At 43.0% G+C, this 27,669-nt stretch overlaps 1 protein-coding gene across 3 annotated transcripts in view; it reads left to right on the top strand.

Moving 5' to 3' along the window:
* Nucleotides 1-27,669, top strand: part of ncam2a (neural cell adhesion molecule 2a) — a 169,529-nt gene that overhangs the window by 113,984 nt on the left and 27,876 nt on the right. For all 3 annotated transcript variants that reach the window (XM_058052519.2, XM_058052518.2, XM_058052517.2), the window contains exons 2-6: nt 6,631-6,705; nt 11,612-11,818; nt 15,905-16,048; nt 18,123-18,260; nt 25,623-25,740. In XM_058052519.2, coding sequence (XP_057908502.2) covers nt 6,631-6,705; nt 11,612-11,818; nt 15,905-16,048; nt 18,123-18,260; nt 25,623-25,740 — 682 coding nt within the window. The remainder of the gene's footprint in view (nt 1-6,630; nt 6,706-11,611; nt 11,819-15,904; nt 16,049-18,122; nt 18,261-25,622; nt 25,741-27,669) is intronic.

The raw sequence follows: 27,669 nt of genomic DNA, 5'->3' as shown, positions 1-27,669 counted from the left end.
ACCAAAACCCCCCAGCCCACACTTTGGACACCCTTGCATGAACCAGTGATTTGTAAGGACTCCCCTGATGTGAATCTGCACGTTTATACTTGAGACTTGAGATTAGAAACTTTAGATTTAAAAGACTGATTTGATCCCCACTCTGGTTTCTACTAAGAGTTCCTTATGGATGCAACCCTGGCCAGGAATCAAACCTTCTGCCTGGAAAGTGTACCATTACACCACAAGGGACTGGAATAGAGGCACTGAGATGTATGGCGTTTGATCCAATAAGATTGTCATGAAAAATGGATGATGTTACAAATGTTGGACCAGCTGATACTGCCTTTAAGGCCTTCGCTTTTATTACTGAATCCATCTTCTCATTCAGCTGCATCGCCGCCTCCTCCTCTAGCTTCTCGCCATGCGTGGGTCCGCTCAGCTTGGCTTCACACTGCTAGATCGATATGCAACTTGTTTGTTTGAATGGCAGGAAGCATTGAATTTGACACGGATCAGCGTATGAAAACCTCTCATCCACTTACATAAGACTAGTCTCTGAAAGATTCCCTCTAAACGTTTGCGTGATTAGTGATGTCTGCACAGCCGTTCATCCCATTTTCTGCCAAACTCTGATGACAAATGTCAGCCACGATGGGAACGATCTTGAGACATGTAATTGCCGTTGGCAGAACCTCTCCAAGAGCAGCCTTTTTCTTTCAGTTTATTGCTGGAAAACTAAAGATGGCCGTCCTGCGAGGGAGCACCATGTGAAAGAATTGCTGCACAACCGTTGTTGTGACTGATGTGTGTGCTGATGTTTGCTACACACGGGGTGCAAATAGAAGGCAGCGAGAGACAGAAATAGTGGGCAGCAGAGATAAGAAAAATAAGACTATTAGATTAGGCACAGGGCAATCGACAGCACAAAGAAATACTTGGTGAAGGCAATGCAGAAAAAAATAGCTCCAGCTTCTCAATTCTGGAGATTTGGGATGAGGGCATTATTGCACACCTGCAGGCCCGAGTTTCTTAGGTTTCCATAAATATGAACACAATATCCAAGCAAATAGGATTGTTGTCTTGCTGCGCTCCAGTTTCTGCTGAAATGTTTGGGTCAAACATACAGAGAGACTGTATGTGTGTGTGTCCATGTTCACGGGCAGGCAATAGGCTTTATTTGGACTAGAAGTTCTGTTTTTAATGGTGCTGAACAGGTTGCTGATCAGGAACGTCCGTCACGTGATTGCATTTGAGCAATTCAAAGAGAAGCAGAGCTTAGTTAATCCATGGCCGCAACATGATCTATAATTATGATCTGTGCCAAAATAGTCCAAAACAATGAAAATGTCTAAAAATGGGTAAATATCTATAATGGAAAAGCAGGCAATTTCATCCCTCATTTGGCAGCGCTGCATTTACCCCTTCTCTTATGTCCACCGTGGCGGCTGACTGCTGTTTGTTTCGGATTTGACTCCTGGACAGAATTGTCCTTTTCGGTAGATGGAAGTCCTTATCATGATATGAACTTCACCCTGCAAAACGTATTATCATAGCTGCCTGTTTTGATTTATGTTTTTAAAAACAGCAGCTGATGGAAGCAGGGTTAATCAATATCAAACAAAGGAGGTGGCAGCTGACAGTGGAACAAAAAGACCTATTGTCGTTTTCACGCTGTAAAATGTCATGTTCGCTCACTGATAAGTCCTCATCTTCATTACATTCTTAATCTGTTTGAATTAAAAATATCTTATCCGCAGTGTTTGTTTGAGCTTCTCTGCCTCTTTTTATCTAATCCCCTGTCCTTGTCTCTAAACATCGGTGGCAGTTAAACTTTTACATGAAGAAATGTTTTCTTAGTACGAGTATAGGTGTGCTTTTGTCACCTTTATCAGTCTTTCATTGCAATCAAACCAAACAATCCCAATGAATTAGGCAGCGATGCAAAATACGAGCACATTTATTGTAATTAATAGCATTCACAGGGTTTTAATTTCAGTAATTCAGCACTGAAAAAGAAGTTTAATTTCTACTCCAGACACCGCAGAGGATGATGAACCTTCATAGACTCATACCTCCAGGCTCATTTCATTAATTAACCGACTGCATGAATTGCGCACTCAGCCACTGTGATGAGCCACAAATTTCAACATAAAAAACGGGGTTGATTGTGAAAACTATGAAGGGAGCTTTTCCACCAACCTGCTATTCCATCCACATGTCCAAAAGCTCCTAGAGTATACACCTTTTTATAGTTTCACAGTCATACTTTGACATTCAGAAAACGGTTTGCAAATACAAATGCAAATACATACACATACTGTAAATATACCGTAAATGATGAATGAAAAGTACTTTTACCTTTATTAAAGATGTGATTCTTGATCGTGGTTCAAAAAGACACAATATGGCAGCAAGATCATCCACCTCCTTCCTGTTTTGTAGTACTAACACAAGACGTGTGCCGTACTGTATGCTAACCAGAGAATACACGCAAACCAAGGAGTATTTGTGGCAGAAACTCTACATGCATGTCCAAAATGGTCCATGCAGCCTGCAGCATAAGAGGCTTATGAAAGCAGACGCGAAGCACCGAGTAGCTGGTGAAAGTGGAGATGCACAGCGACCTGTGTGTGTGTGTTTGACTTCACTCTATGTGATTACGATTGGACATAGTTGGCTGAGTATAAGCTCTCCACACTTACTGCAGCCTCACAGATACATCTGCAGGACCAGCCAAACAGAAAGCAAGATACAATTATGCAAGTATGAGCTGAAAAAACAACTTCCATAGAAGAACATGAAATAAAACAATAAGCAGAACATGCTTTGCCATGCATGGTAAGGCTTGTGACCTAATGAAGTTCTGTAATTGGTAGCATCTCTGCCAAGCCGACGACTGCATGCTGCGCTCAGCAAAGGGCAGCAGAGCATTTCCCAGGTTTTATCTTCTCCAGAAGAAGCTGTTGCACAATCCCCAGGTCAGCTCACACGAGCATAGAATTCAAGCAACAGTGTTGGAAAGGCAGGCTTTGTGTTTGCTGCAGAGACAAGATATAGTATAAACTGGATGGAGATCGGTCGAGTGGTTAGCGCGCATACCTCACAGCTAGGAGACCCGGGTTCAATTCCACCCTCGGCCATCTCTGTGTGGAGTTTGCATGTTCTCCTCGTGCATGCGTGGGTTTTCTCCGGGTACTCCGGTTTCCTCCCACATTCCAAAAACATGCTAGGTTAATTGGCGACTCCAAATTGTCCATAGGTATGAATGTGAGTGTGAATGGTTGTTTGTCTATATGTGCCCTGTGATTGGCTGGCCACCAGTCCAGGGTGTACCCCGCCTCTTTCCCGAAGACAGCTGGGATAGGCTCCAGCACCCCAGCGACCCTCAAGAGGATAATCGGTAGAAAATGAATGGATGGAGATATCACACTTTTCTTGAGGGCTCCTAACCTTATCCATTCATTAATTCATTCATTTTCTACCGCTTTTTTCCTCACGAGTGTCACGGGGGTGCTGGAGCTTATCCCAGTTGTCTTCGGGAAAGAGGCGGGGTACACCCTGGACTGGTCGCCAGCCAATCACAGGGCACATATAGACAAACAACCATTCACACTCACATTCATACCTAATAATAATTTGGATAATTTGGAGTCGCCAATTAACCTAGAATTGAATTGAATGGAATGGAATTGAACCCTGGTCTCCTAGCTGTGAGGTCTGCGCGCTAACCACACAACCACTGTGCCGCCCCAACCTTATCCATGTTCCCTACAAAACTTGAATGATACCTTTACATGCCCCCACCACCCGTAAATAGCAAGTAAACGCGAATGAGACACCCATAAGAGCTCTCTAATAAAGCCTAGATTAAGCTGCTGCATCAAAGCCCAACCAGACTCACTCATCACACTCCAACCGTTCGAACATTGCTTTTTCACTCTATCGTGTTTTTTCACATCCATGAATGACCGCTGTTTTGTGGCTGACTCTGGACTATTACTCATCCAAAAATATTGAAAGACAAGTTCTTCCATCTTGCACTTTGCTAGAGGCCCAATATGTTGTTTTGAGCTGCCCATCTTGATCAAGTCGGCTCTGCCACTAGCTCGCACTGGAGTACCAATCCCCGCCAGTGAGTGGAATTGAGGGATTTTCAGGCTCTGTTAATTAGTTCAAAAAAGGTAATCAAGCTAATCATGCAAATTAATGAAACCAAATTCATGCATTGATTTTCACAGCCCTCATAGTCTGTATTTCAAATGTATGAAGGATGTAATAATTATGAAGCACATTGTGATCTGAAGCGTGCGTGAGGAATCAGTCCATGTTTGTCTTCTGTGAGGAGCTCATCACTGCAAACGGGCTCGTGATATATTGACCCAAGTTTTGTAATGAACAGGTGAACAGCTGAAAGCAACGCATTCCATTCTTGGAAATGGATGTAATTAACACGTCTCCCCGATGAATAAACAATCCATCCCAAATCGTGTTCCTCAAGAATGTCAGAATTCTCATTAAAATGTCATAGCGGGGTTGTGTGAGACAAGTCACAAATGCCAAGTGAACACTGATATTTTCAGGTACAATTTAACTCAGTCATTGTGCAACATGTTGCAACATCAGTCTTGTTTACAGAAAATATCAAAGAGTGAACATCAGGAAATGACTTGGAATACAAGATTGGAATCTAGCGGAAGTCAAGGGGAGTCGGACTATATGTGAATCATGATGAGCACTTTATATTCTGATTACAAATAATGATCACATCAAATAAAAAGCGTTGCCGCAGACACAATGCGTTAATGATATCAACATGTTTTCCCGTGAGTTATTTATCGAATGCAGTCGTGTTTCTCAACTCAAGTCTCTGCTTTTCTTTTTATCACGGCTGCAAAATAACCCAGAATGGTGCGATTGGCAAGTGGCAGCATGTTGATAGCCAACAACCCCTATAGTTACCTTTACCCTTATGTTACCCAATAGCAGTAATAATTAGAGGTTTAAGACATAAACAAGACTCATGATCATGTGTGTTGCTGAAAATGTGTTCCGGTGCTAGGGGAGCTGAGTAGGGGGTGGACAGGAAGTGACCTGCGGTTTTGCAACAGAATTCCTTGTTAGGGATAATAGTGTCCTTGTTCCAGCAGTGAAGTAGGAGGTGTGCATCTCACCAAACATTACAGCGATATTAAACATGCATGTGTATAATACTACAAATCATAACAACAACTTGGAATGAGTCTTTTGAGTACCTTATACACTCTTGATCCAAATTTTAATACCAGTTGAAAAGCATTTATATTAGCAAACAACCATTAACCTGAAATGGGATGTTCGTCAGCTGACAACATTTTAAGACCGTAGCCATAAAAACCTGAACACCCCTCCTCCCATGGGGGGGCTTTGACAGGCCTTTCTTATACATCCGCCCCATTCAAAGAGAGAAACCTTTTTGCCTTTTAGAGATAATGACAGTGTGACAGAAAATGATGGGGTCTTATGGACGCCACACACAGCAGGCAAAACAAACTCTACGGGTGAGATACGTGTTTACATCAAAACTTGAATATTCCGTTTCAAATTGAATTAAATAAACCTCGGACCCGGATATAATATAGAGGGCCGCCCATTTTTTATTCTTTTTTTGTGTGTCAAGTGTGTCAAGATTTGTATTTATTATGTTGTGTTCATCTCAATAGTGAAAAGATTGCATTGAATGCTTATATCCATAGAACAGGTCCTAAGCCCAATCACAACACTTCCTCAGGCAGACGTGTTCGTTAGTGCCCCTCTCCTGCCCTCCATTGGTGGCTGTGCCTCACAGCCGATGGATTCCGCTGATAACTAAGCTGTGTGTGTGTGTGTGTGTGTGTGTGTGTGTGTGTGTGTGTGTGTGTGTGTACGCGTGTGTGTCGGTGTGTGTGTGCTGCAGCAGCCTTTTCCTCTGAGTTGCTGCATTGATTATTGACAAGTGCCTGCAGCTCCACTGTTAAGTTTTTTGCATTGTGGAGAATCAGTCTCCACTTGAGTATTATTCGACATGTGTGTGAGTGTTGTCGCCTCCAAAAAAAAAAAAAATGTTTCATTGACTGCTGTGTCCTTTCTCATTAGACACGGAGACCCACTCGCAGCTCACAAAATTGCTGTTGCCATGCTAACACCAACCTCCTCTTTTGCTTATTGTCGTCTTTGGGTGGTATCTCACTGTGGTGAATGGATCTCTAGCAACCTTTTATGTCCTGACAAGTTATGCTTTCAATGGGTTGTTGGCGATGTAATAAAGCTACATCACACACTTTTATCCCCAGTGAAAAATGGACGAGATATTGAGCTATTTTCTGCAATTTTCTTCTTCACTTTCCATCCCAATCAAAACATACTCTAGCTGTGCTTTGAAAGGATGGCATTCACTGAAGAGCTGACTGACAAGCTTTTCACAGATACGCCAATCTGTCTCAGTGGAAACTGTAGAAAAAGCTCTGTTGTTGTAAATGTTTGCTGGAACAGGGACCATGTGGCTGTAGGAAGCAGTTGTCCAGTGAATGCATCAGCCTGTTGTACAATGTAAGAGTTGAGCTGTTATGCTAAATGCTTATATTGCATGGAACTAAATGGGTATCTCTCTCCTTTTGTCTTTGTGCCCCCCAGCTGCCCTGCAGGTTTCCATATCCTTGAACAAGGTGGAGTTGAGCGTTGGAGAGTCCAAGTTCTTCATCTGCACAGGTACACAACTTTAACAAGGAAAAGACATTTTCTTTCAAAAATTGTTTTCAGATTATTAATATTTGTGTTATTTTTTATGTAAACTGAAAAACATTGTTTTTTCAGTTTACTCCTTGGTCTCCATTCTATGTTTCTTTGTACTTTGCATTTCGGAAAGAAATTATGACTTTTTCTTAGATGTTTGTATATTTATTCCCCTATTATTGCTCCTTTTTTGTCTTTGCAGGCTGACCCAAATAAATAAATGTATTATCATGCTGTCCGTTGTTAATTTAGTTTTGTTATATTGCTGCTGAGGTCATTTATTAGAAGAACTCATTCCAGCATCTAAAACAGTGTGGAAGAAATGTCACTCTTTACGAGGGGTAACAGCGCTCCAAATTAGATTTTTCATCAAATTAAAGCTAAACTTGTTTTGAATTACAGTAATCCATCGTTTTTCATGGTTAATTGGTTCCAGACCCAACTGCGATGAGTGCATTTCTGCAAAGTAGGATTCCTACTTTACAAATGGAATATTTTCATAGTTAGAGCACAGAAAACATGTTTCCGATCTTCTATATGTGGTTTGTAATATTGATAGAGCTCCTAGACATGTAATAGCACCCCTGTAGTCACCTTGACACTCGTATTACCCAATATAGTAGACATAATCAGAGAAAATAGAAAGACTTGGGCTTGTATGTGTTGCTGTAAATGTCTTCCGCTGCTCGGGCAGCTGACTGTGGGGAAGGGACCACAAATGACGTCAGGGGGTTTCAGCGATTCAGCTTCCCGTGGGTTATGACCACCGCAGTAGTCTTCGATTTTATTAGGGATTTCCGTGCCTGTTGTGAGATGATTCAAACCTGCAATCAAGTCTGGTGCTTGTGTGTCATATACATTACAGACACCTAGTGACCGATGCAGAGTATTACATATCATCACAATGTATTTAAATGTGTCTTCTGAATGGTTTATATAGTGTTTGTGTAGTTTTTATGCTTGAAATGTTTTAACTTGGGCAAAAGAATATGTAATATTTGTTTAAGTATGTATATTTTTGACCAATAATATGCCGCATTTAACCACAAAACAGCAGGATTTATTCATTAATAATAATAAGTCCTTTTTTAATAAACGTGATAGAGTGGAACTGTGACATTTGAAGCATGAAGTGGTGAGGGAATACTGTATCTTGTGTCATTTGTGCTTATTGTTTCTTGAGAGGGAGGGGTGATGGAGGGATGGGGGGGGTCATAAAAAGAGCCTTTTTAGGCCGTAGTGTGTGCATGTGATCTAATGCTCCCCATATGGTGAGTGACATTTTGACCCAGTGACGACTGGTAGAGCACACCAATTTCTCCTCGCCCTCATTGCTCTCCCTAAACGGCCATCAAGAGAGGCCGGCGCTGGCAGGTCTGACCCACCTCCCGCTGCTCACCTTTTCTCCTCTGCCAGCCCTCAGACAAGCGTAGGCTGAAAAGAGTGTTGGCGGTATGAGATAAGAAGCTCTTCCTTGACACCACAGGCTGTCACGCTCAGATTCACCCTTATTGGAGGCCAGAACCATGAAAGGGAAGAAGCCCAGTTAGGGGATTGTCTGTTGTATCCACAACAAAAGATCTTGTTTGGGCCAATTGTTTACATCACAACTGTCGAGGTAGTGTGGTGGAGGCTGAGGAAGGTAGGATGGAGGAAGTTAAAGCAGACTAAACACAAAATGGTAGCTACAAAACAACTAAAAGGGCCTGCAGACAAAAACAGTCAGAAAAGAAGTACATCTTGGAGCAAAGAGCACGAGGAACAGATTCATCATCAAAGGCAACAGTTGGAAGAGAGCAGATGGAGGAGGAAGAAAACAACGAAACAGGAGACTCTTTCATGATCCCAGTAAAATAGCCTTATCAGAGATATAACATAACAATGGCATCAATGTGCCTTTCACACAGTAGTACCAGCATATTGGATGACAATGACATTGCTTTCAACACAACCAGTGTGTAGTGAGTGTGACTTTTCACACCTTTGCCCCAACATTCCTCTTTGCACTGGTCGTTCCTCTGTGGTGAATGTTCTCAGAGGGTGGAATATTGGAAACGTCGTACCCCCCCACCCCCCTTTCTTGTCAGTGATTGCTGCTTGGAACAATACAAGACGGAAATATTCTAGCTTTAGAGTGTCAAGAAAAATACATGTCTAAGACGTGAGTCAGTGTTTTTTTTTTAGAGTTTATTATAGGGGTCGTAAAAACAAAAAAGGCTCCCGAACAAAAGCCGCCAATTATGGAATAAAATCATTGAGCCTGACATCGTAGAGGATCAGACTGTCCTTCTGAAAGAAGACGACCATCTTCATCAATCATGCATCTCTTCCGTCTGACATGGATGACACAGATGAAACCCATGAGGCACGCAAGTGTCTCTGGCAATGAGGACAAGCTAGCAGCACCGGAGCTGCTGAAGCTAACATGGTGTCTGAACTGTGTGCAACTACTCCTTTAGTTAATGGCTCCACGCCAAGCTAGTCCGTTTTGGGCTATAGCGTTTCCCATGATGTGTGGTCAGAACCAAAGCCTTTCAAGGACGCTTTGAAGGTGTCCTTGAAGTATTTCTTTCTGGCCTCCCACTGAGCATCGTGAGGATGCTTGGCAAGCCTGTCTGCTGCAGGATATTCATGTCTGGCATTGGAAACAGTTTCATCTCTATGCATGCACTTGATTCCGTGTTCATATCTCATCCAGGAAGGTAGTGAATAGAAATTAGGGTTGCAAAGATGCAGGTAACCCACGATACGGTTCGTACCTTGGTTTCTGGCCTGAGGTTCACTCTTTTCTCTCTTAATAAATTAGTATTGTAATATTGGTCCGATTGGTCCGGGGGTAATTATGTCCCGGTAACCTACCACTACAGGGTACTGTCGGCCTTAACCATGACGCAAAAAGCACACCAGCAGGGTTGTGAGGTATTGGAGAAGCTGAGGGAGGTGGTATGTTGGGTCCAGCTGCCACCGAGGCGGCGACGGGTGGCCCTCCACAAAGAAGGGTTGGCCTTGTACTGGCCAAAGAATCCATTAACAGTTAATAGTTAATGTTAAATAGTACATGCCGCTGTTTGGCAGGTTGGCGTGTACATAATGGTGCAGCGGAGTTCAATGCTGCTTCCTCTCCTTGTACCGTGGACAAACGAACGGGCGATACCACATCAACTCACCAAGCCGATTTCTTTTTGAAGCGTTGTTTTAAGGTGGACTGGCTGTCGCAGTATGTGTGAACAGAAGAACAAGAGGTAGATCTGGGTGAGATTTTCTTTCTGAGAAAAGGCCGCAAGCCAGTTTTGGGAGTGAAACGTTTGGACTGAACGTGTGGCTTAACCGGTTTTTATTTTGATGGCTGATAATGGTGGAGCATCTCTAGTGACCACGACTGTGATATGTATTGTATGTTGATCTCAGCCCATCCGGTTATCTTCTTTCATTCTCTCAACACAACCACCAAAGGCAGATGGCCAGCACACACCGAGCTGGGTTTCTCTTCAAGGTTTCTTTCTGTTTCTGGATGGCGTCAACACGGAGTATGTCTCTGTGGACAGGGGGGATGTTACTAGGAGGTTCTGTATTTGTTCTCTGCCATGTGAAAAAAAGTATATATATTTACAGTCCTATTGCTTGTGAATAGTTCTTGGCTGGGTAGAGGTGTGCGGTTCATCAGCAGTTTGCGAACGCCAACTGTCAGGTGTCAATGCGCTGCGGTCTAAATGCGACACAATCAATAATAACGGCAGGGCTGACGCAGATCCAAAGAGTTGTCTGACAGCGTTTTCCACAAGTCACTGTAGTGAAGACACAGTGAGTGGCTTGGGTGTTTCTGAAAAACACGGCAGCATGTCACACATGCCTGCCTTGTCAGATCATCTATGGATTAAATGGCCTGCCACCATGTGAGCAGGGTCTACTTTAACATATTTAACAGTCTCTGCTGTCAGCAGGGTGTGAAATGCGGAGAGGTGGGAGGATACTAACAAGACTCACACTTTTAAAAATAAATTAAACAGAATAGAATTGTATTAACGATAATTCAGACAGAATTGAATTGCAGCTTTTGCTGCTCCGTGGCAGTATCTTTCCTACCGCTCGCCTGTAGCTTCCACGCCAAAAAAGGAGTTTGCTCCTTCACCCGTAGTTTCTTCTGCTCATATAGTGGATGACATCCGACCATTGACGGCAGTCTCTCACAAGACAACTTTCTCCTGCAGGCTTTAACCAAGCTTGTGTGATGCCAGCAGGTTATAGTTGACGCTTCTGCTGATGCGATGGCACCTATTTCCACACAAACAGCACATCCTGTACTTCCCCAGTGTGTCCCAAGGCCGAACTTTGACTGTGTGTGTGTGTGTATCTGGCTTGTGGTGCCGACTGGTGATTTGCTGATTATCAGTGATCTTTCACTATTTTTGAACCACAGTTGTTCATTTTATTCGGTTAATAGTTAACAATGCATTATTTAATTAATAGATGAATTGACAACAGTTATTTTTGTCATGTACTTATTTTGATGCACTTAGTTGATAAATCAATCAATAAAAAAATTATCTAAAATCTAATGATACTTGGTTAGATGACTTAATAACAGAGTCATGCTAAAATCTACTTATGTATGTCACTCAAATGAACATATGAGTAAAGCAGTTTTTTCTTCTGATCTCAATTTCTAAACCCCTTGTTGAGGATGAGAAACAAAACAAGCGAAAGAAAAATCCAAACATCCAAATCCAACGGTAAACCTTTGGTGCTCACAGAGCTGAGGTTACATGTATTTTATTTCCGACGTGATGTCATAATCTCCAGTTCGACCAAGAACCAGGCTGACCCTCAGTCTGGAGTAAACGTGTGTGGCGTAACCTTGTGCGTCTATGACCTTTTCTCCTAGCAATTGGCGAGCCGGTGAGGCTAGAGTGGTACAGTCCTCAGGGGGAACGGATCCAGCCTTCTAAGCGGATGGCCCTGCACACCGAGATGTCCAGATCCCGGCTAATCATCTACAACGCCATCATCGAGGACGCCGGAATCTATCGCTGCCAGGCCACCGATGCCAGCGGTCATACAGTGGAGGCCTCAGTAGTGCTGGAGATTTACCGTAAGTTCTACACAGAGTGTGCACACACATTTGTGCACAGGCCATGGCATGAAGAGATAATGGACATTCCAAACACTAGCTAATGATCATGTTGCGGCTTGATAAATACGTGTGTGTGATCCCTCTCTGCCTTGTAATGAAAGTATAATGACGGCTAGTCGCACCTTGGGACGCTGATCCTGCCAGGCATAATGAAGGATGTGGCACTGAGGCCATCCTTCCATGCTGACCCAGCTTTTATCCTGGGAAAAACTTAATGCTACAAGGTGCAGGTGGGAGGGTGTTGGGCGGAGTTCAGTCTTTCCACAGACAGGGCATCATCCTCAATGCTAATTGGTAACAGGCACCTTTTTCTGTTGAGGTGGACTAATCTATGAGAGCCAATTTACAAGTGTATTATTCCAATCAAGGGTAGACAAAGCACATTGAAGCAGCATGGTTCCATGTTAGTGCTGGTAATCGTCCAAACCTGAGGGATCTCAGGGTATCCTGTCAATGTGTGTATGTGAATGGACAGACTATGAAACAACCACATAATGCACATTATTTCATCAACAAAAGCATTCATAACTAACAGATCTATTGGAATTTTTGTCAACTTATTTTTTATTTAGAGATGCATCTACCTTTCAAAGTTCTGTTTCTGTGTGTTTCCTCTTTACTATAAAAGAAGCTGAAGTTGTCTTATTGTTTGACTATTCAGTGAAAAGAAATGTCCAGGGAAAAAGGCTCACATGCCTCTGTACTCGTGTAAATGTTTTGTTCTGTTTACGGCCCTGTCTAGTGCGGTACTGTGTTTGCAAAGACTGACTCATTAACATAGGAAGGTGAGAGGAGTGACTTCTAAGCTGCAAATAACCTTCATTGGCACACACACACACCCATCATACTTAGCCGTCACCTTTTTCTCTCTCAATTCTCATTTCTCTCTCAATGAGCTTTTAGGCAGGACATCACAGCCTTAATCGCACCTGCCGCTGCCAGCTCCCTAAAAACCATTGTTTCCATAGCAACCTCCCATCACTCCCTTCAGCCATCAGCGTGCATCTGCATGAAAGTCAGCCTAAAGCTCCAGCTATTCTTTGCCGGCCCATGGCAGTCAAAGAACCCTCGGGCGACGGGGCAGCACGTACACTACTCCATGTTAGACATGAAATTTATTGCCGGCGGGAGGAAAAGTGTCGACATCCTGTCAGGAGCTACTGACAACTTCATGACAGCCGCTTCTAATCATGCTACAATGACTGGCACCTGCATCCCGATAACAAACCTGGACCGGTGCAGAGTGACGGCGTTAGGTCCAGACTGCATTATTGCTGGCTGAAAATAACTCTGTTGATTGAGGTCCAAAGACAATTGTTGATTTCTCTATCAGACCGAACCAATAGCCAGAGAAGACTTTCCAGATAGGCTCCACTCAACTTGGGGATGCAAGGATGCAAACAAAAGGAACGAGCCTTTGAGGTTGCAACAGCATGAACAGCAAATCAGAGAGCCACATCATAAAGGATGGTAATGAATGACAAATACACACAATGACATCCTTGAAGTTAATGATGACACTGACATGCCAGGCACGTGTGCAGGCGGACAGTGCAGTCTGGGAGAGAAAGCTCATTTTGGGGAGCAGCCTGGCATAAATCACACAGCAAAATGCTAATGTTGAAGCCTGTTAAAGGAGAGGACTGATAGGCAAGCGCTGCTTGATTTATGTGTGTACGCCGGGGATGGCAGGTGGTTGCAGCACTGCCTGAGAAAGAGTAGGTCTTATATCACACACAGGACCATAAACACTAAAGCTTCCTGGTGTCCAAGCATCACATATTTGTCACATCCAATTTTGGTATTTCCAAGACAAAGATGAAATGCCTATTGGTGGGCAGTGAGCAGAACATTGCTGCCCCTTAACATTTGCTTTATCTGTGTCCCACAAACACAGTGGTAACGGGCTTAGTTCGGGCTTTCTTTGACTTGTCTTTCGCTCTCAATTTGCGCACTGCATTTTCAAAATTTGTTCAGCCACCTCATTTTAGGGTTTTATTTCCATGGACCCCTAAATAGAACACAAGCATTCTATTCAGCATGCAATGTCACCATACACATACACAGTGGACTCAGTGGGGATTGAGATCTCAATTTACTGGTTGATAACATTTTCAACGATACGGTAAAAATATACAGAATGAAAGTGAATGCCACCTCTGTGTGGAGTTTGCATGTTCTCGCCGTGTGTGTTTTCTCCTTTTAAGATTCCTATGTGGGTGTCGAATTGAGGATATGGGAAGACTAAATAACCAAACCAGTATATGAAAACCAGAGTATTTATTCCTGATCCAAACAATATCTAATACAGACGTCCGGGCTTAATTGCATTCCCTGTATGCCAACAGTAAGTCGGGTCTTAGTACAGCGCAGCTGCAAAAAGCACCCTTTCTTTCCCTGCCCGGCTTTTGTCCGTGCAAGATGTGGACCAATCAGCACGCACCGTCGCCCTGGTTTCAGCATCGCCGGCCCATTTCTCTCATTCTTCTCAGCAAGGACGGCGCCAGGATGTTCTGGAACGTTCTACGATTTCTTGTGCTGTAAACAAGCCATATCATACATACCAGATATCTCCTGTCTTGGTCATCACTCTAGTTCTTTTGTGTGTGTGGGGGGGGGGGGGGGGGACAAGTGTCACACTAAGTTTGTCAGTACTTGTGAAACTATGTGTTTGTATTTAACTGTGTTGAAGCTATACGCTGCATCGCGTACTAAAAAACCTCTTCATAAACTATATACTTGATTTTAACTTTATTGTTCTCTAGCCAAAATATGAGCAAATACCTTCACCGGTTACTCCGGCTTCCTTCCACATTCCAGAAACATGCATGCTATGTTAACCGGAGACTCTCAGTGTGAATGGTTGTCTGTTTATACAGCATATGCCCTGAAACACTCTGGTGACCAGTCCAGAGTGTAACTCCACCTCTCACCCGCAGTCAGCCTGGATAGGCTCCAGCACACCCCCGTGCCCCCAGTGAGGATAAGCGGCATAGAAAAAGGATGAATGCAAAAGAGACCAAGATCATGCATGTTACAAAGTTTAAAAAAAATATTGAACCAGTGGTGGAAATTGAATATTTATGACAAACTTTATCAATGGAGGGATCATGTGAGAAAGATATTAAATGTTGAATAGTTCTACTTTTTGGTAACATAAAGAAAAATAGTCTTAGACTGAAGAAACTTGGACGGAAAGATTGGAATCTTTTCAAATGTGGAGTGAACACAAAATACTAAAGGATCATGCAAAGAAAGAACAGAAAGAAAAAGCAACAAAGAAGTACTAACAATGGCAAATCCACAGAGAAAGCTTTTGATGAACATTATGGAAAGGTAAAATATGTTCTTTGGACACAGTCAGACACTAATTTCAAATTAGCAGCTGAAAACCAGTGCTACTGGGGGAACATGACTCCAACCTTCAGCAGGAAGATGGAGCTAAATGATAATGATGATACGTTCCGACCCTCACCTATGATCGTGAGCTTTGGGAAGTGATTGAAAGGACAAGATTGTGGGTACAAGCTGCCGAAATGAGTTTTCTCTGTAGGGTGGCTGCCTCCCCCATAGAGATAAGGTGTAAGGTAAGGTAAGTACTGTCATCCAGGAGAAACTCTGAGTAGCATTAAGAGGAGCCAGATGAGGTGGCTCGGGCATCAGGTCAGGATGCCCCCCACGGGAGGTGTTCAGGGTACGTGCGACTGGTAGGAGGCCTCTGGGAAGACCCAGGACACATTGGAAAGAGGCCTGGGAATGCCTCGGGAGCTACCGGGAAGTATTGGACAAAGTATACAGGGAAGTCTGGAATCGAGACGTATAACCCAGCCAACCCAGCCCAGTCAGCCTTCAACCAGGGTTTGCAGAATGAGAGTTGAGAGCTCCAGCCGTCGAGCATGACTCTTAGGGATCAGGCATCAGGGACTAGCTGGCAGTGAGGGGAGGGGGGTCTACCATTGTACCAACATACTGTATAGAAGTAGTTACACAGTTTTTCTTTTGGTTTAAAACACTGTAAACTTTTGTACTCGTTTGATCTTGCAGAGAGGCTGACTTTCCGAGACGTTCAATCGCCACAAGAGTTCCGCCACGGTGAGACGGCAGAAGTCATCTGCGATGTTATCAGTTCACCCGTGCCGGAGGTTGTGTGGTACTACCAGGGCCGAGAGATCACCACGGAGCACCACAGTAAGTTTCGATGAAGTCAGGTCAAGGTTTACAATTCCAAACAGCTTCCTGGTGAGCTGACTCCATCTCTGCCATGGATGTGGGTTCATTTTATTCACTAAAGGTCATTCACCTCAGATTTGTTCTACATATTCTTCTGACTATTGTTAGTTGTACCAGCTAAAGCTGCTAACAAAATGGTGCAAATGTGCAGTAGTAAGTAGCGGATTACACTGTCAATGTAAATCTGCCAAATAAACGCTATGCTCACAATCTGCTCTGTCCTCACACACAAAAGATGCACAAATGTGCAAGCATGAAAGTACTCTTCAAAATGTTATTTCCTCCTTTTCTGCCAAGTTGTTGTAAGGTGTAAAATCAGGCCAAAAGGAGATGCGTAACTGTAGCAAAAAATGTGGAAAAAGCTCTTTGTTGTCCAAAAGGCTTTTTCAGTTCTCGAATTCAGGTGTCTCTGCTGGGTATGGGTTGTGTTGTTACTGGAGCTGGGCGTGGCTGGTGAAGGACTGTCCTGCTAAACAACTCGTTGTTTGCCGTTAAATGTAACAATCTGTGGGGAAGCGATGTAAGGACATTGTTGTGATGTTGTAAATGTTCTCTTCTCATTGGACATAAATGGCTTCTGTCACACCTCTTTCAAACCAACAGCCCTGCCTGGCCAGAATTTGGACACCATTCTTCATTCAGATGCAAAAGAAGTGTGCCTTTGTTTGACAGATGTTTGGTCTGTCCAAAGGAGAGGTCAATGTTCCTTACATCTCTCCCCCAAATATTTATATTTCAACAACTCACACATGTTTTTATTTAATCACGTGTGAACTACTGTAATGTACTCAGGAGTAAGCCACAAATCACTTTCTCGCTGACAGTTAGGCCAGAATTCCGCGGCACGGCTTTCGACAGGAACCAAGAAAAGGGAGCACTTCACCCCAATTTTAGCCTCCCTGCACCGGTTGCCTGTTGAATTGATTTCAAGATTTTACTGTTTCTTTTCGGACGTCATCCAGATTTACACTCCAGCAAGGCCATTGAGGTTTCGAAGGCCAGCTCCAATTCATGGTGCCCAAGATGAGACTTTGATTGATGATTGATCTTGTCGTATTTTGATGATTTAAAACAATACCAAAACTTCTATCCTAGACGCATTGATACACGTAAATACAGCGACAACACTTACAATGTCTGCTGTCCTTGGGATGGCTGTGTCTTCCAGCACAAGACGTGTGCTCCAGTCCTCAGATAAAAAAAATGCTGATGGCAAACGAGAATCTTTTTGAGTCTTCGTAGCGAAATTGAGAGCTGGGTATCCACTCTTCCGTCTATGAATGATGCTGAGGCTAGCGATTAGCGATGCGCTGTGCTAGTCCCCCCGACAAGTAGTTTGATCATGTGAGTCTGACCTTCACTGTCTCACAGGAGGAGATCACCCCCCCCCCTTGCATATGTCATTTCATATGTTATCTAACATTTCACAATCTATAGCCGTCTGTTCAGCTTGTACTGATTTGTCTCTTTGCTTGGAATTTGCTTGGCACCTTTCACTATTCTCAAAAAAACTTGTCTTGTCTCTCATCTATTTTTGAGCCAGCAGCAGATTTTCCCTTGACGGTCTAATTCAACGGAAAGAGTGGCCGCGAACAAGTTGTTGTGCCACCCGGCAGGCAACCGATCTGTTGTTATGCAGGACTTCCTTTCCCGAGCCACGGCTGAACACAGTAACAAGAACAACCCTACTGTGGTTACCCCGAGGGGAAAGACCCACCAGAGACACATATGGGCAAACTCCACACCTAAATTTTACAACTGAAGAAGCCTTCAACAAGCAAGAAAAGTCCAAATGTCTCAAATTAACCCGTGTGCATGTACTTTATGTCTGACTTTACAGGTCTTTAATTTTCACTTTCATTTCAGTCGAATAATGACACAGTCAAAATATATTTCAGGGTTATAAAGTAGATCATTTGTCATTTTGGAGTTTATTAGATAAATTTGCCAAGAAGTAGATTTGATTTTCAGAACAAGTGTGGCAATTTCCTTTTATCAGCCTCACCTTCCCCTTTGTCCTTGTGTGGTGCAGGCAGGTTTAAGGTGCTTCCAAACAACAGCCTGCAGATCCACCATATGACCAAGGCGGACGAAGGCGTGTACCGCTGTGAGGCCAGTGTGGAGGCACGTGGTGAAATCGACTTTGTGGACATAGCCGTGGTGGTCAACGGTGAGTTTGAGATTATGTAGTGGAGGAAATATTTATGCCAGAAATGTTGGAGCCCGGAGTGGGACTGTGCTGGTTTTCATCACTCCTATTAAATCCATCTGTGTTTCTTTTTTATTCTGTAGATGCAATTGGAAATTTCAATTAGAGAGGGATTTGAGCGCTTTTGCCCCAAAAATGATGGATGTAATTTTCATTTCTCAATTTGTCTTCATTTACTAGCACAGCTTGAAACACCACTTAGACCAATCTTGTTCTGTAGCGGTTGAACTGCTGCCAAACTGACTGTGCCTCCTTCACCTAATAAGCAATATTAGGGCACCCCTCGGCCCCCCAAGAAGCATGATGTGTGTTCGATTTAGCTTGCCGCTTATACCGGAAAATGGAATAAGCTTGCTCAATGAGGTGAGACTCATTATGGTGGCGACTTTTAGGGCCCGAGACAGGACAGACTCTTGGAGCCGGTATGGTTTAACAAACCTCACTTTGCGTTAAGTCTGCTCGCAGATGCCTGAAGCACGGAGGGTGCAAATGGTGGACTTTTTTTCCCAGTGAGATACCATCAAGATTATGGGTGCAATGATATAGAGTACAGTTTGATATTTTTTCAATACAAAAAGACATTTTTATACCCACTTCAACTTACATTTCATTGTAATTTGTTTCAATTCAAAAGTTATGTTTTTTTAAATTAAATCTATTTGGTGCAGCGAAACCTTCCTTGTTTCTTGCTGTGTGGCTTTTAATCGTTAAAGTCATCTAAAACAAAAGCAGCACCTAAAATCATCATTCAATTCAGCATGACAATAAAGACTCATCAATATTTCCGTTCATAGAGTCGATAGTATTTCAATCAATTTGGTCATTATTTCCTTAGGGGCCATCCATAATTTTTAACATTTTCACGAGCGTACAAACCGTACGAGGGGGGAGGGGGTTAAGACATCAACGTACGCTTTTTTGAAAACCAGAAAATGTCGATGTCTGTATGTTCGAACCGCGGGACGCAGTCAAATTTTAGCGCGAATAGACTGGTATACCTATTTTCGTTCATCAAAAAGAGAATTACTGCCATTCATCGCTCACAGAGCAATGCATACGAACAATACATCAATGTTTACTGCTTTGTGCGTTCGGAAAGAAAGCGGAAGGACGCTGTCGCGGCTGGCCAGGCGGCTTGGAAAGGTTCCAAATCGAAGGAATCGAGCAGGGCAGATTTGTTCCGAAGTGCCGTTGCGAAAATGGAGAAGATCAAAACTAAACCGACCGTCCTGAATCTATTCGCCAGCTCTGTGTTTATTTTCTATATTTGGGCATGGACCTGGCTGTGATTGTCATTTTCTGAATGACTCTGTGGTGGTGAATTTGACTTTGTGGACAGTGCAGTCAATCAATGTGGTTTTCACTTCCTGTGATACACTGACTAGACTATAGGTGTGATTGTTAAGCCTTTTCAAAACAGTTGTGGCATCTTTATTGCATACTTCGCATTGAGTTGAGTTCAAGGGTTGTGTCCATCATTTCAAAGAAGATTTTATCTCCTCAGGCTTTTGGAAACCAGGGGCAACTCTTCTGCTCCTTGAGTAATCATGTGTGTATACAAGAAGTATTCCCTTGATTAAAAAATCCTGTGGAAAACAGTTGTTGCATCAGGACTTTTCTACATGTATCATTTGATAGAAAGAACAATACAAAAAGACCAAATTTGTAATACATTTGTATTTTCTTGAAAGAAAAATACAGTAAACCTCGGATATATCGGATTCAATTGTTCCCACTGGTTTTGTCCGATATAAGCGAAATCCGTTATATGCGTATACCGGAAAATGTCCGCCACATTCATTACATAATCTTCAGCTTTGGCTGTGAACATGGATCAAAGATGGATCAAAGGCCACAATGCGGCCATCCGATATATGCGAGGGAAACTGGAACGGGATTGGAGATTTTGTCCGAAATAGGCGAAATCCGTTATAAAAAATCTGATATATGCAATGAATTTTTATTGGAAATGCATTACAGAAAAATTGGTTCTTTTTTATCTGTCCGTTGTGAGCGAATTTCCGATATATCAGAGTCCGATATATCCAAGGTTTACTGTACAAAAAAGAGGCATTTGTATTTTTTTATCTTGTTCATGTTCAATACAATGTTGATGGGCAGTGACTGATTGACCAGAGTCCCAAAATACAGCCAGAGAACACTATTGGATTGGATTGGATATGTTCGAATTTCCTGGCTGTATTGGGTCAGTTGGTCATGGACCTATCAACATTTTTCATTTGGGATTGTACTCTTTTTAGGGGGGGGGGTGCTCAAAAGAGTACGGTTTGTACGCTCGTGAAAATGTTGAAAATTATGGATGGCCCCTTAGTTATTGTACACATCCAGTTTGCTATGAACATTCCAATTATAAAATATACCAAAACAATTATCGACATCACAATATAGCGGAAGTCAAGGAAACACATGAAAAAAAAGTAAATGCAAAGATTTCTTTCAGCTCATCATAAAATAAAAGCGTTTGTATGTTCTTCCAATACGTGCGTGGGTATTCTCTGGGTACTCCAGATTCCCACATTCCAAAAACATGCAGGTTAGGTTAATTGCTAACTCTAAATTGGCTAGAGACCAGTCCAGAGTGTACCCTGCCTCTCACCCAAAGCTGGGATAGGCTTAGCATAACCCCCGCGACCCTCATGAGGATAAGCGGCATAAAAAATGATGAATGGATAAAATAATAACAAGTAAGAAAAACACATTGGTCCATTCGTAATGGAGTTCAGGGCACACACAGTGCAGTTGACTTTTTTAAAATGGACCTATTATTCTTTTTCCACTTTTCTGACCTATAAATCTAGTTAGAATGTTGTATTCTGGTGTTAAAAGACGCCAATGTTTCAGATAATGAGGTTTGCGCATTTGGAAGTGAGCCCAGAAGTTTGGGATGGCTCAGAACGCTCAGTTTCAGCGAGTTAGACTTGCACTACTACATTCTTACATGGGCGTTCCCCCGCTTTGCTGCTGCACTGTTTCTCTGTTCTGATGCCTTCCAGGAAATATTTGATCAGGTTTGAACTCGCCAAAAGACGCTCACATCAGGCAGAAGTGGAATGAATTAAAACAGAGCATTTTGGAAAGCCATGGAAATACAGCTGGAATAGTTGCAGATTCTGGAAGATCTAGAAAGCTTTGTGTGCGGGTTATCGTGTGTCGCTGCTTTATAGGAATCCACAACTCAATAAAAATATCTGAAAGATCCTGACCCAAGTGGAGGAGTTTAAGTCCCTTTAGAAAAGTGAGGGAAAGATGGAAGGTGGACAGGCTGATTGGTGTGGCGTCTGCAGTGATGGAGACTCAGTTTGTTGTGGTGAAGAGGGAACTGAGCCGGAAAAAAAAGCACTCACTTTACCAATCAATGTATGTTTCTACTCTCACCTATGGTCATGAACTTTGGGTAGTGACCAAAGCGGAAAGATCGCGGGTACAAGCGGCTGAAATGAGTTTTCTCCGCAGGGTGGCTCTCCCTTAGCGATAAAGTGAAAAGAACAGTCATCCGGGAAAAAGTCGTAGTTGAACCTCTGCTCCTACACAGTTGAGGTGACTTGGTCATCTGGTCAGGATGCCTGCCAGACGCCTCCCGCAGGAGGTGTTCAGGGCACATCCAACTGGGAGGAGGCCTCGGGGAAGAACCAGGATTGCCTGGGAGGGATTCGTCTCTAGCTTCCCTGCTTAGGCTTCTGCCCCTGCGACCCGACCTCACATAGGTGGATGAGGGCGGATGGATTTTTAGTTACTGAAAAGCTGTATGTTTTTGAAAACAATTTGAGTATGTATTTTGAGTGTATTTTATTTACGAATTTATGACATTAAATACAAAAATGTTTTTTTTAATGGCAGAGATTAAATTGACTGCACATCCAAACTGAAGCCAGATGGCTCTCAGCTTTTTTTACATTTGAGTTGAATATCACTCCCTGATGATGCAGTCACATTAAACTCACTCATACCTCAAAAAGTGTAGCGTATTCCAATTGAAGTGTAGCATGGTCGTGACCGTACACAAGCAGATGGAGATAGAGTAGTTGGCCAGGGGGCTCAGGTACGTTAAGCAGTTTGATCAATCGGCTGCCGGGGGATGTAAAATAAACAAACCGATGGAAGAAAAAAAAAAGGCAGAAACACAGTCTTGTCTGTTGACCCCTGGAGGGGGTTGGAAGAGCAATGAGCAACATAGCTGTGCAGCTCCTGGGCATCCTCCTTACATAAGGATCCATCTCAGAAATATTTTGGGCCTGGCACCGCCTTACAGGTTTCATATGAGAAGTGAAATGGAAATGTAGCCGCCTCATCTTTTTCATCTTTGTTTATGTTGATCATATCTTGGTATGTTTTTAGGGATGCTTGTACTGCTTCGTCTTTATAGTGAAATTCTGTGCTGAACTCCCACTGAACTTGAAGCGCGCATCCTACTAATGTTTCCTTTTCTGCTGGTAGCAACACTCTGTCATGTCGTTCTATCGATGGTGAGCCGGCGTTAGTGTCAGTTTTGACTACTTCAGCACCATGTTAACAGACATTCCTGGACCCAGTCATGCACAACAAGACTAAAAGCAGGGCTGTAGCGGCTTAGAGTATACTTTTCTCCTTCCATTTGGAGTCATAAATATTCATGCCTCCGTTGATAAGAGACTACTGTCTTCTGCATAAGGACACTGGGGCTGCCAGTGTGCTGTGGACCATCGATGGTGGGGGTGGTGTCTTGAGGAGGATAGCCAATCAACCTGAGGGCAAAACAGCTAATAGGCAGCAGTACACCTCAGGAAGGCATCAGACAGAAAAGCTGCACTAAGACTTTCATCCAGTGCATTAAAAATGCAGAGGAATAGGCTAAAACACGGCTCAGATGTGACATTCATCAAGGGATTTCTGGAGGAAAGTTCCTCCCAAGCAGCGATTGTTCAATCCAAGCTTAGAAGCTTGAAGCTAGCCTCAGCTCTTTGCCAGGAAGAGCACATGGAAGATAGTTTTAGAAGATTGGGAAATAAGCCTGCTGGGTAAGAACATCAGACGGCAGAATCTGTCATCGATGTGAGAGAAGGTCAGTTTGAAAGGAGGCTTCAATGTGCAATTAATAGTGGAAGCTCACATAGGTGTGGTGTGGTGTCATTCTGTTCCCCTCACTGGAGGCATGTTTCATTGTGGGCCTGAGTAGCGTTCACTATGTATTCTCCACCAATATTGGCGTGTCTCCATGGCAACTGATGGCTATCGGGAAACAATACATCTTCCTAATGTCTCCTTATCCTCCCAGAATACATCCATTAATTGTTTCCCACTCACATGTGACATCCGAAAGTGAAATCGCACCCCTTTTGGCTGTCACTGAAAACAAGTGGCTTTGTCTGCCAGGATGTGTTCAATTATCTTGTGATGGAAGAATCATAACCACTGAAAGAACATGAACTGTATGGGAACATTTACAGCTTTGATTAAAGCGACTGCAGCACTGTGTGACCAATTTTGGAATGTACGATTGGTCCAGAAAAGTGCCAGAGATGTGCTCTTGGATTGGGCCAATCAGAAGAGGGAGATTTGCAGCCCAGGAAGACATGCAGTGGTACCTCTCCGTTATTTGTTCCAAAAGGTCTGATGAAAAGTGAAACGTAAGAAACCGAAGCAATGTTTCAGAAACCCAAAAGTATTAACAAAAACAATTATTTTATATGCCCTGTGATTGGCTGGTGACCAGTCCAGGGTGTACCCCGCCTCTCGCCCAAAGACAGCTGGGATAGGCTCCATCACCCCCCGTGACCCTCGTGAGGAAAAGCGGTAGAAAATGAATGAATGAATGAATGAATGAATGAATTATTTTATATAGATTAATTTAGTTTTACATGTTTACATGACCTTGACTTTGAAGCCTTGGCTAGGGATTTGGCCGATGATGAAACAATGCTTGTTTGTCTGTGTGTGTGTGTGTGTGTCTGTGTGTGTGTGTGTGCTTACTTAAAAAGAATAGGCTTCTTGTTTTCTCTCTGTAGTGTATAAAAACAAATACATTGCATTATATCCAACACAAAGTAGAACATATTCCATTCCAAACACTGTGAGTCCAACTGTGTTCTTAATGCATTTTTATCAGAAAACGCCCTTCTTAGCTTGATAATAAAATGGAAACCAGAACTAGAGGTCAGCATGGTTATACCTGTCTATGATGTTGTCAGCGGTTGACTCTGTAGACCTTTGCTAACTAACACAGTTACGCCACAAGTCTCTTTGGATCGTGGCTGCAAAATAACCCATAATGGAGCCAAAGAAAGTGTCAGCACTTTGATGAAGAAGGGGACTACAGAATCTAAAATATAACTCATAGCAAAACACAAAGGTAGTGTCCATGTGGCTAACCAAGGGTCCACAGTAATTATCAGTCTAACTCTCGGGCAATACATCCAGTGGAGACAAAGTCAAACTTGGATCCGTTTTGTATGGAGGAACTTCACCAGCCCACCGTTGAGTAAGGCCAGGTCTCATCCAAATTCATGAGCTTTGACCTCACAAATGCACTCCTGCATGAATGCACAATAATTCCTTCATACAAGCTCCAAAATCTTGTAGAAAGTCCATTTAGGCACCAAATTCCTACTTCATTGTGGTTGGAAAAGCCAGTGTCCCAATCATTTTGCCCATTTATTACTGCTATATACTGGTGTCCGTCTTCGTCATAAATGACCAAAGGGTGATGCGCATGAAAGCTTGTTTGTGCTGAGAAACAAATCCTCATGCGTTGACAGAGTAAGCGTCTGTAGACCTAAGAGTATTCATGGCTGTAATGAGCACAATAAAGGTTCATTCTTTGCACATTTGAAGTCTCTGTGCACAGCATAGTGTCTCAGTAACAAGGTTGTTTGAGCATGGTGCTTTCATGGGAGTGTCGGAGTTTTGGGACACTTAGGGCTGGAAATTTATTGGCTTACAAATCACTGCTTATCACATCAGGCAGATGTGTGCTCCTCTCAACCGCAAAAGGACTCAAAGTGTTGATTTTTCCTAAGTCCAGTTTTATCCCCGGAAAGCTATCGGTGCTTGATGTGTGTCCCCGTGCATGGGTGGCATGTTTTCTGCAACCTAAGCTGACAGGAAATCAACAGTTGTTTTAGTTGTCTGGTCAATCTTTAAGAATGTCAACTGAATGAAATGGTTTTTCTTAAAGGGACAGTTCAGATTTTTTGACATGAGGTTACACAGGATTATAAAAACATTTAAGTACGTCTTTGTTATTGAATGTGTTCATTTTGTTCCTTGTACAAATTGGTTCTAGCCTGATGATGTGTTGCAATACTCTTCCCTCTTTTCTCCCCACAGTCCCTCCAGTCCTGTCAGTTTCACAACAGTCGTTCAACGCCACTGCAGACTACCAGGAGTCGGTCACCTTTACGTGCATCACCTCCGGATCTCCAGATCCTGTTGTCACGTGGCACAGGTACTACACTGACTATGTGCAATCTAAAGAACGTAATGCTGCACCGCTCTGCCATTCACGAATCAGGAATTGCCAAGTGGGACTACCTGCTGAACAATGGAAGCATATTATTTGTGATCGCGACTGTGTCGATATTTCCTTTAGGAAAAACAAGCGGCTGTAGTTTGCTGGTTATAGATCTAGTCGATAAGCTTTCATGGCTCTGAGGAATTTATATTCCACCCTCGCACATCCACCCTCAGCATACCCAGCAATGGGAGCGTGAAAATGAGTGCCTGAAGAGCATTTAACACCCTGCTGACCGCTCTGTACCTCGTCATGATAAAATTAACTCTTTGGCACCCCTGCTATTTGCACCCAAGCATCTATTATAATCGCACTTAGTTGGCTTTACCGCAAATCACTGTTTTTTTTCCCTGTGGTGCACCCAATTATTTGATACAAATGGGCGATTGGAGTGTTTTATTTATTGTTACTCTCTTTGCATTGATTCACCGTCTACACTTTGATGGTTCCCCATTTCCTCACTGCAGCTCCTTGGGGGTGATGCTCCTTGGGGGTGATGCTCCTTTGGGCGATGCTCCTTGGGGTGATGCCCTATAGCAGGGGTGGGCAAATATTTTGACTCGTGGGCCGCATTGAGTTAACAAAATTGTCCAGGGGGCCAGAACATGTATTTAACACACACATTTTCCTTGAATGATTTGTCTAATTGTAGCTGTATGTTCTCATGTGGCTTTTTTCAGGAGCACTTTAAACATCAAACTATGTCACTAAATTTTACATTTAAAAAAAAAATGACTAAATAAGACATGTTGCCAGTTTGTATGTTAAAAGTTGAAATACTGAAAAAGCAACTGGCGGGCCGGATTCAAACACTTGGTGGGCCGCATGTGGCCCCCGGGCCGTAGTTTGCCCACCCCTGCCCTATAGGGTGATGCTCCTTGGGGTGATGATCCTTGGGGTGATGCTCCTTGAGGTGATGCCCCTTGTGGTGATGCTCCTTGCGGTGATGCCCCTGGGGGTGATGCTCCTTGGGGGGATGTTCCTTGAGGTGATACTACCCCTTGGGGTGATACTTGTGTTGTATGTGATCATTGCATATGATTTACTGCAGCTAAAAAAACAACATGAATCTAACATTTAATGTGTTGCTGTCCGTGTTTCTGAAGAACCTCAAGTTATTCATATGGAACTAGAAATCAATGACTGCTCCAAGGAACGATTGGGAAACATTTATAACTTGTGTTGGACAAACTACTTGAAAAAAAAATCATTAATTGTAGAGATGATGATACTGGCTTTCATACCAATAGTCGACATGCAGATGTTGTCCAGCACCTCATGTCAATGAAATAATGCTAATAAGCTGAACAAAGTTCAAAGAAAGTATGAAACGCTGCACTCATACAATCAGTGAAACTATAAACTGGGGTCACCCCCCCCCCCCGCTCACTAAAAAGGACAGTCAGAAAAAACATTTTATTTTCATCTCCTGTCCTGTGCCTGGCTGAGCAATAACAGCTGTTAGATATCAGTGCATAATCATGTGCCACATTTGCCTCTGTAATAGTGACGGCGTCATAATGTTTGAAATTTCAATGAATGAAATTGCCAGTTACATCAAATAATGAGGGCATTAGTAACACCATCATTTTAACCCTGTTGCTCCCACATCGTTTAAAATAAATGGCATGAACACAGACCATTGACAGGCCGAGCAATACTAGTTTGGATCAACACCAAATCTATACGCTGATAGAAAGCCACCGAGTAGATACTGGATGCCTGCATGTTGTCATTATTCTCTGTGAAAAAAGTCAAAAGCATTCCTGGATCCGCACCAGAATTGAATGGGATCCTCCCGGGACAAAGCCACACTCCTTCACAAAGAAGCTTTGTTGCAGCCACAGAAACATGACCTCCTGA

Source organism: Doryrhamphus excisus, linkage group LG15 (genome assembly GCF_037039965.1).
Source record: "Doryrhamphus excisus strain RoL-2023G ecotype Guam linkage group LG15, RoL_Dexc_Guam_v1.1, whole genome shotgun sequence".
NCBI classification, from domain to species: domain Eukaryota; kingdom Metazoa; phylum Chordata; class Actinopteri; order Syngnathiformes; family Syngnathidae; genus Doryrhamphus; species Doryrhamphus excisus.
The sequence above is the reverse complement of the archived record's forward strand: the minus strand, read 5'-3'. Positions and strand labels throughout refer to the sequence as shown.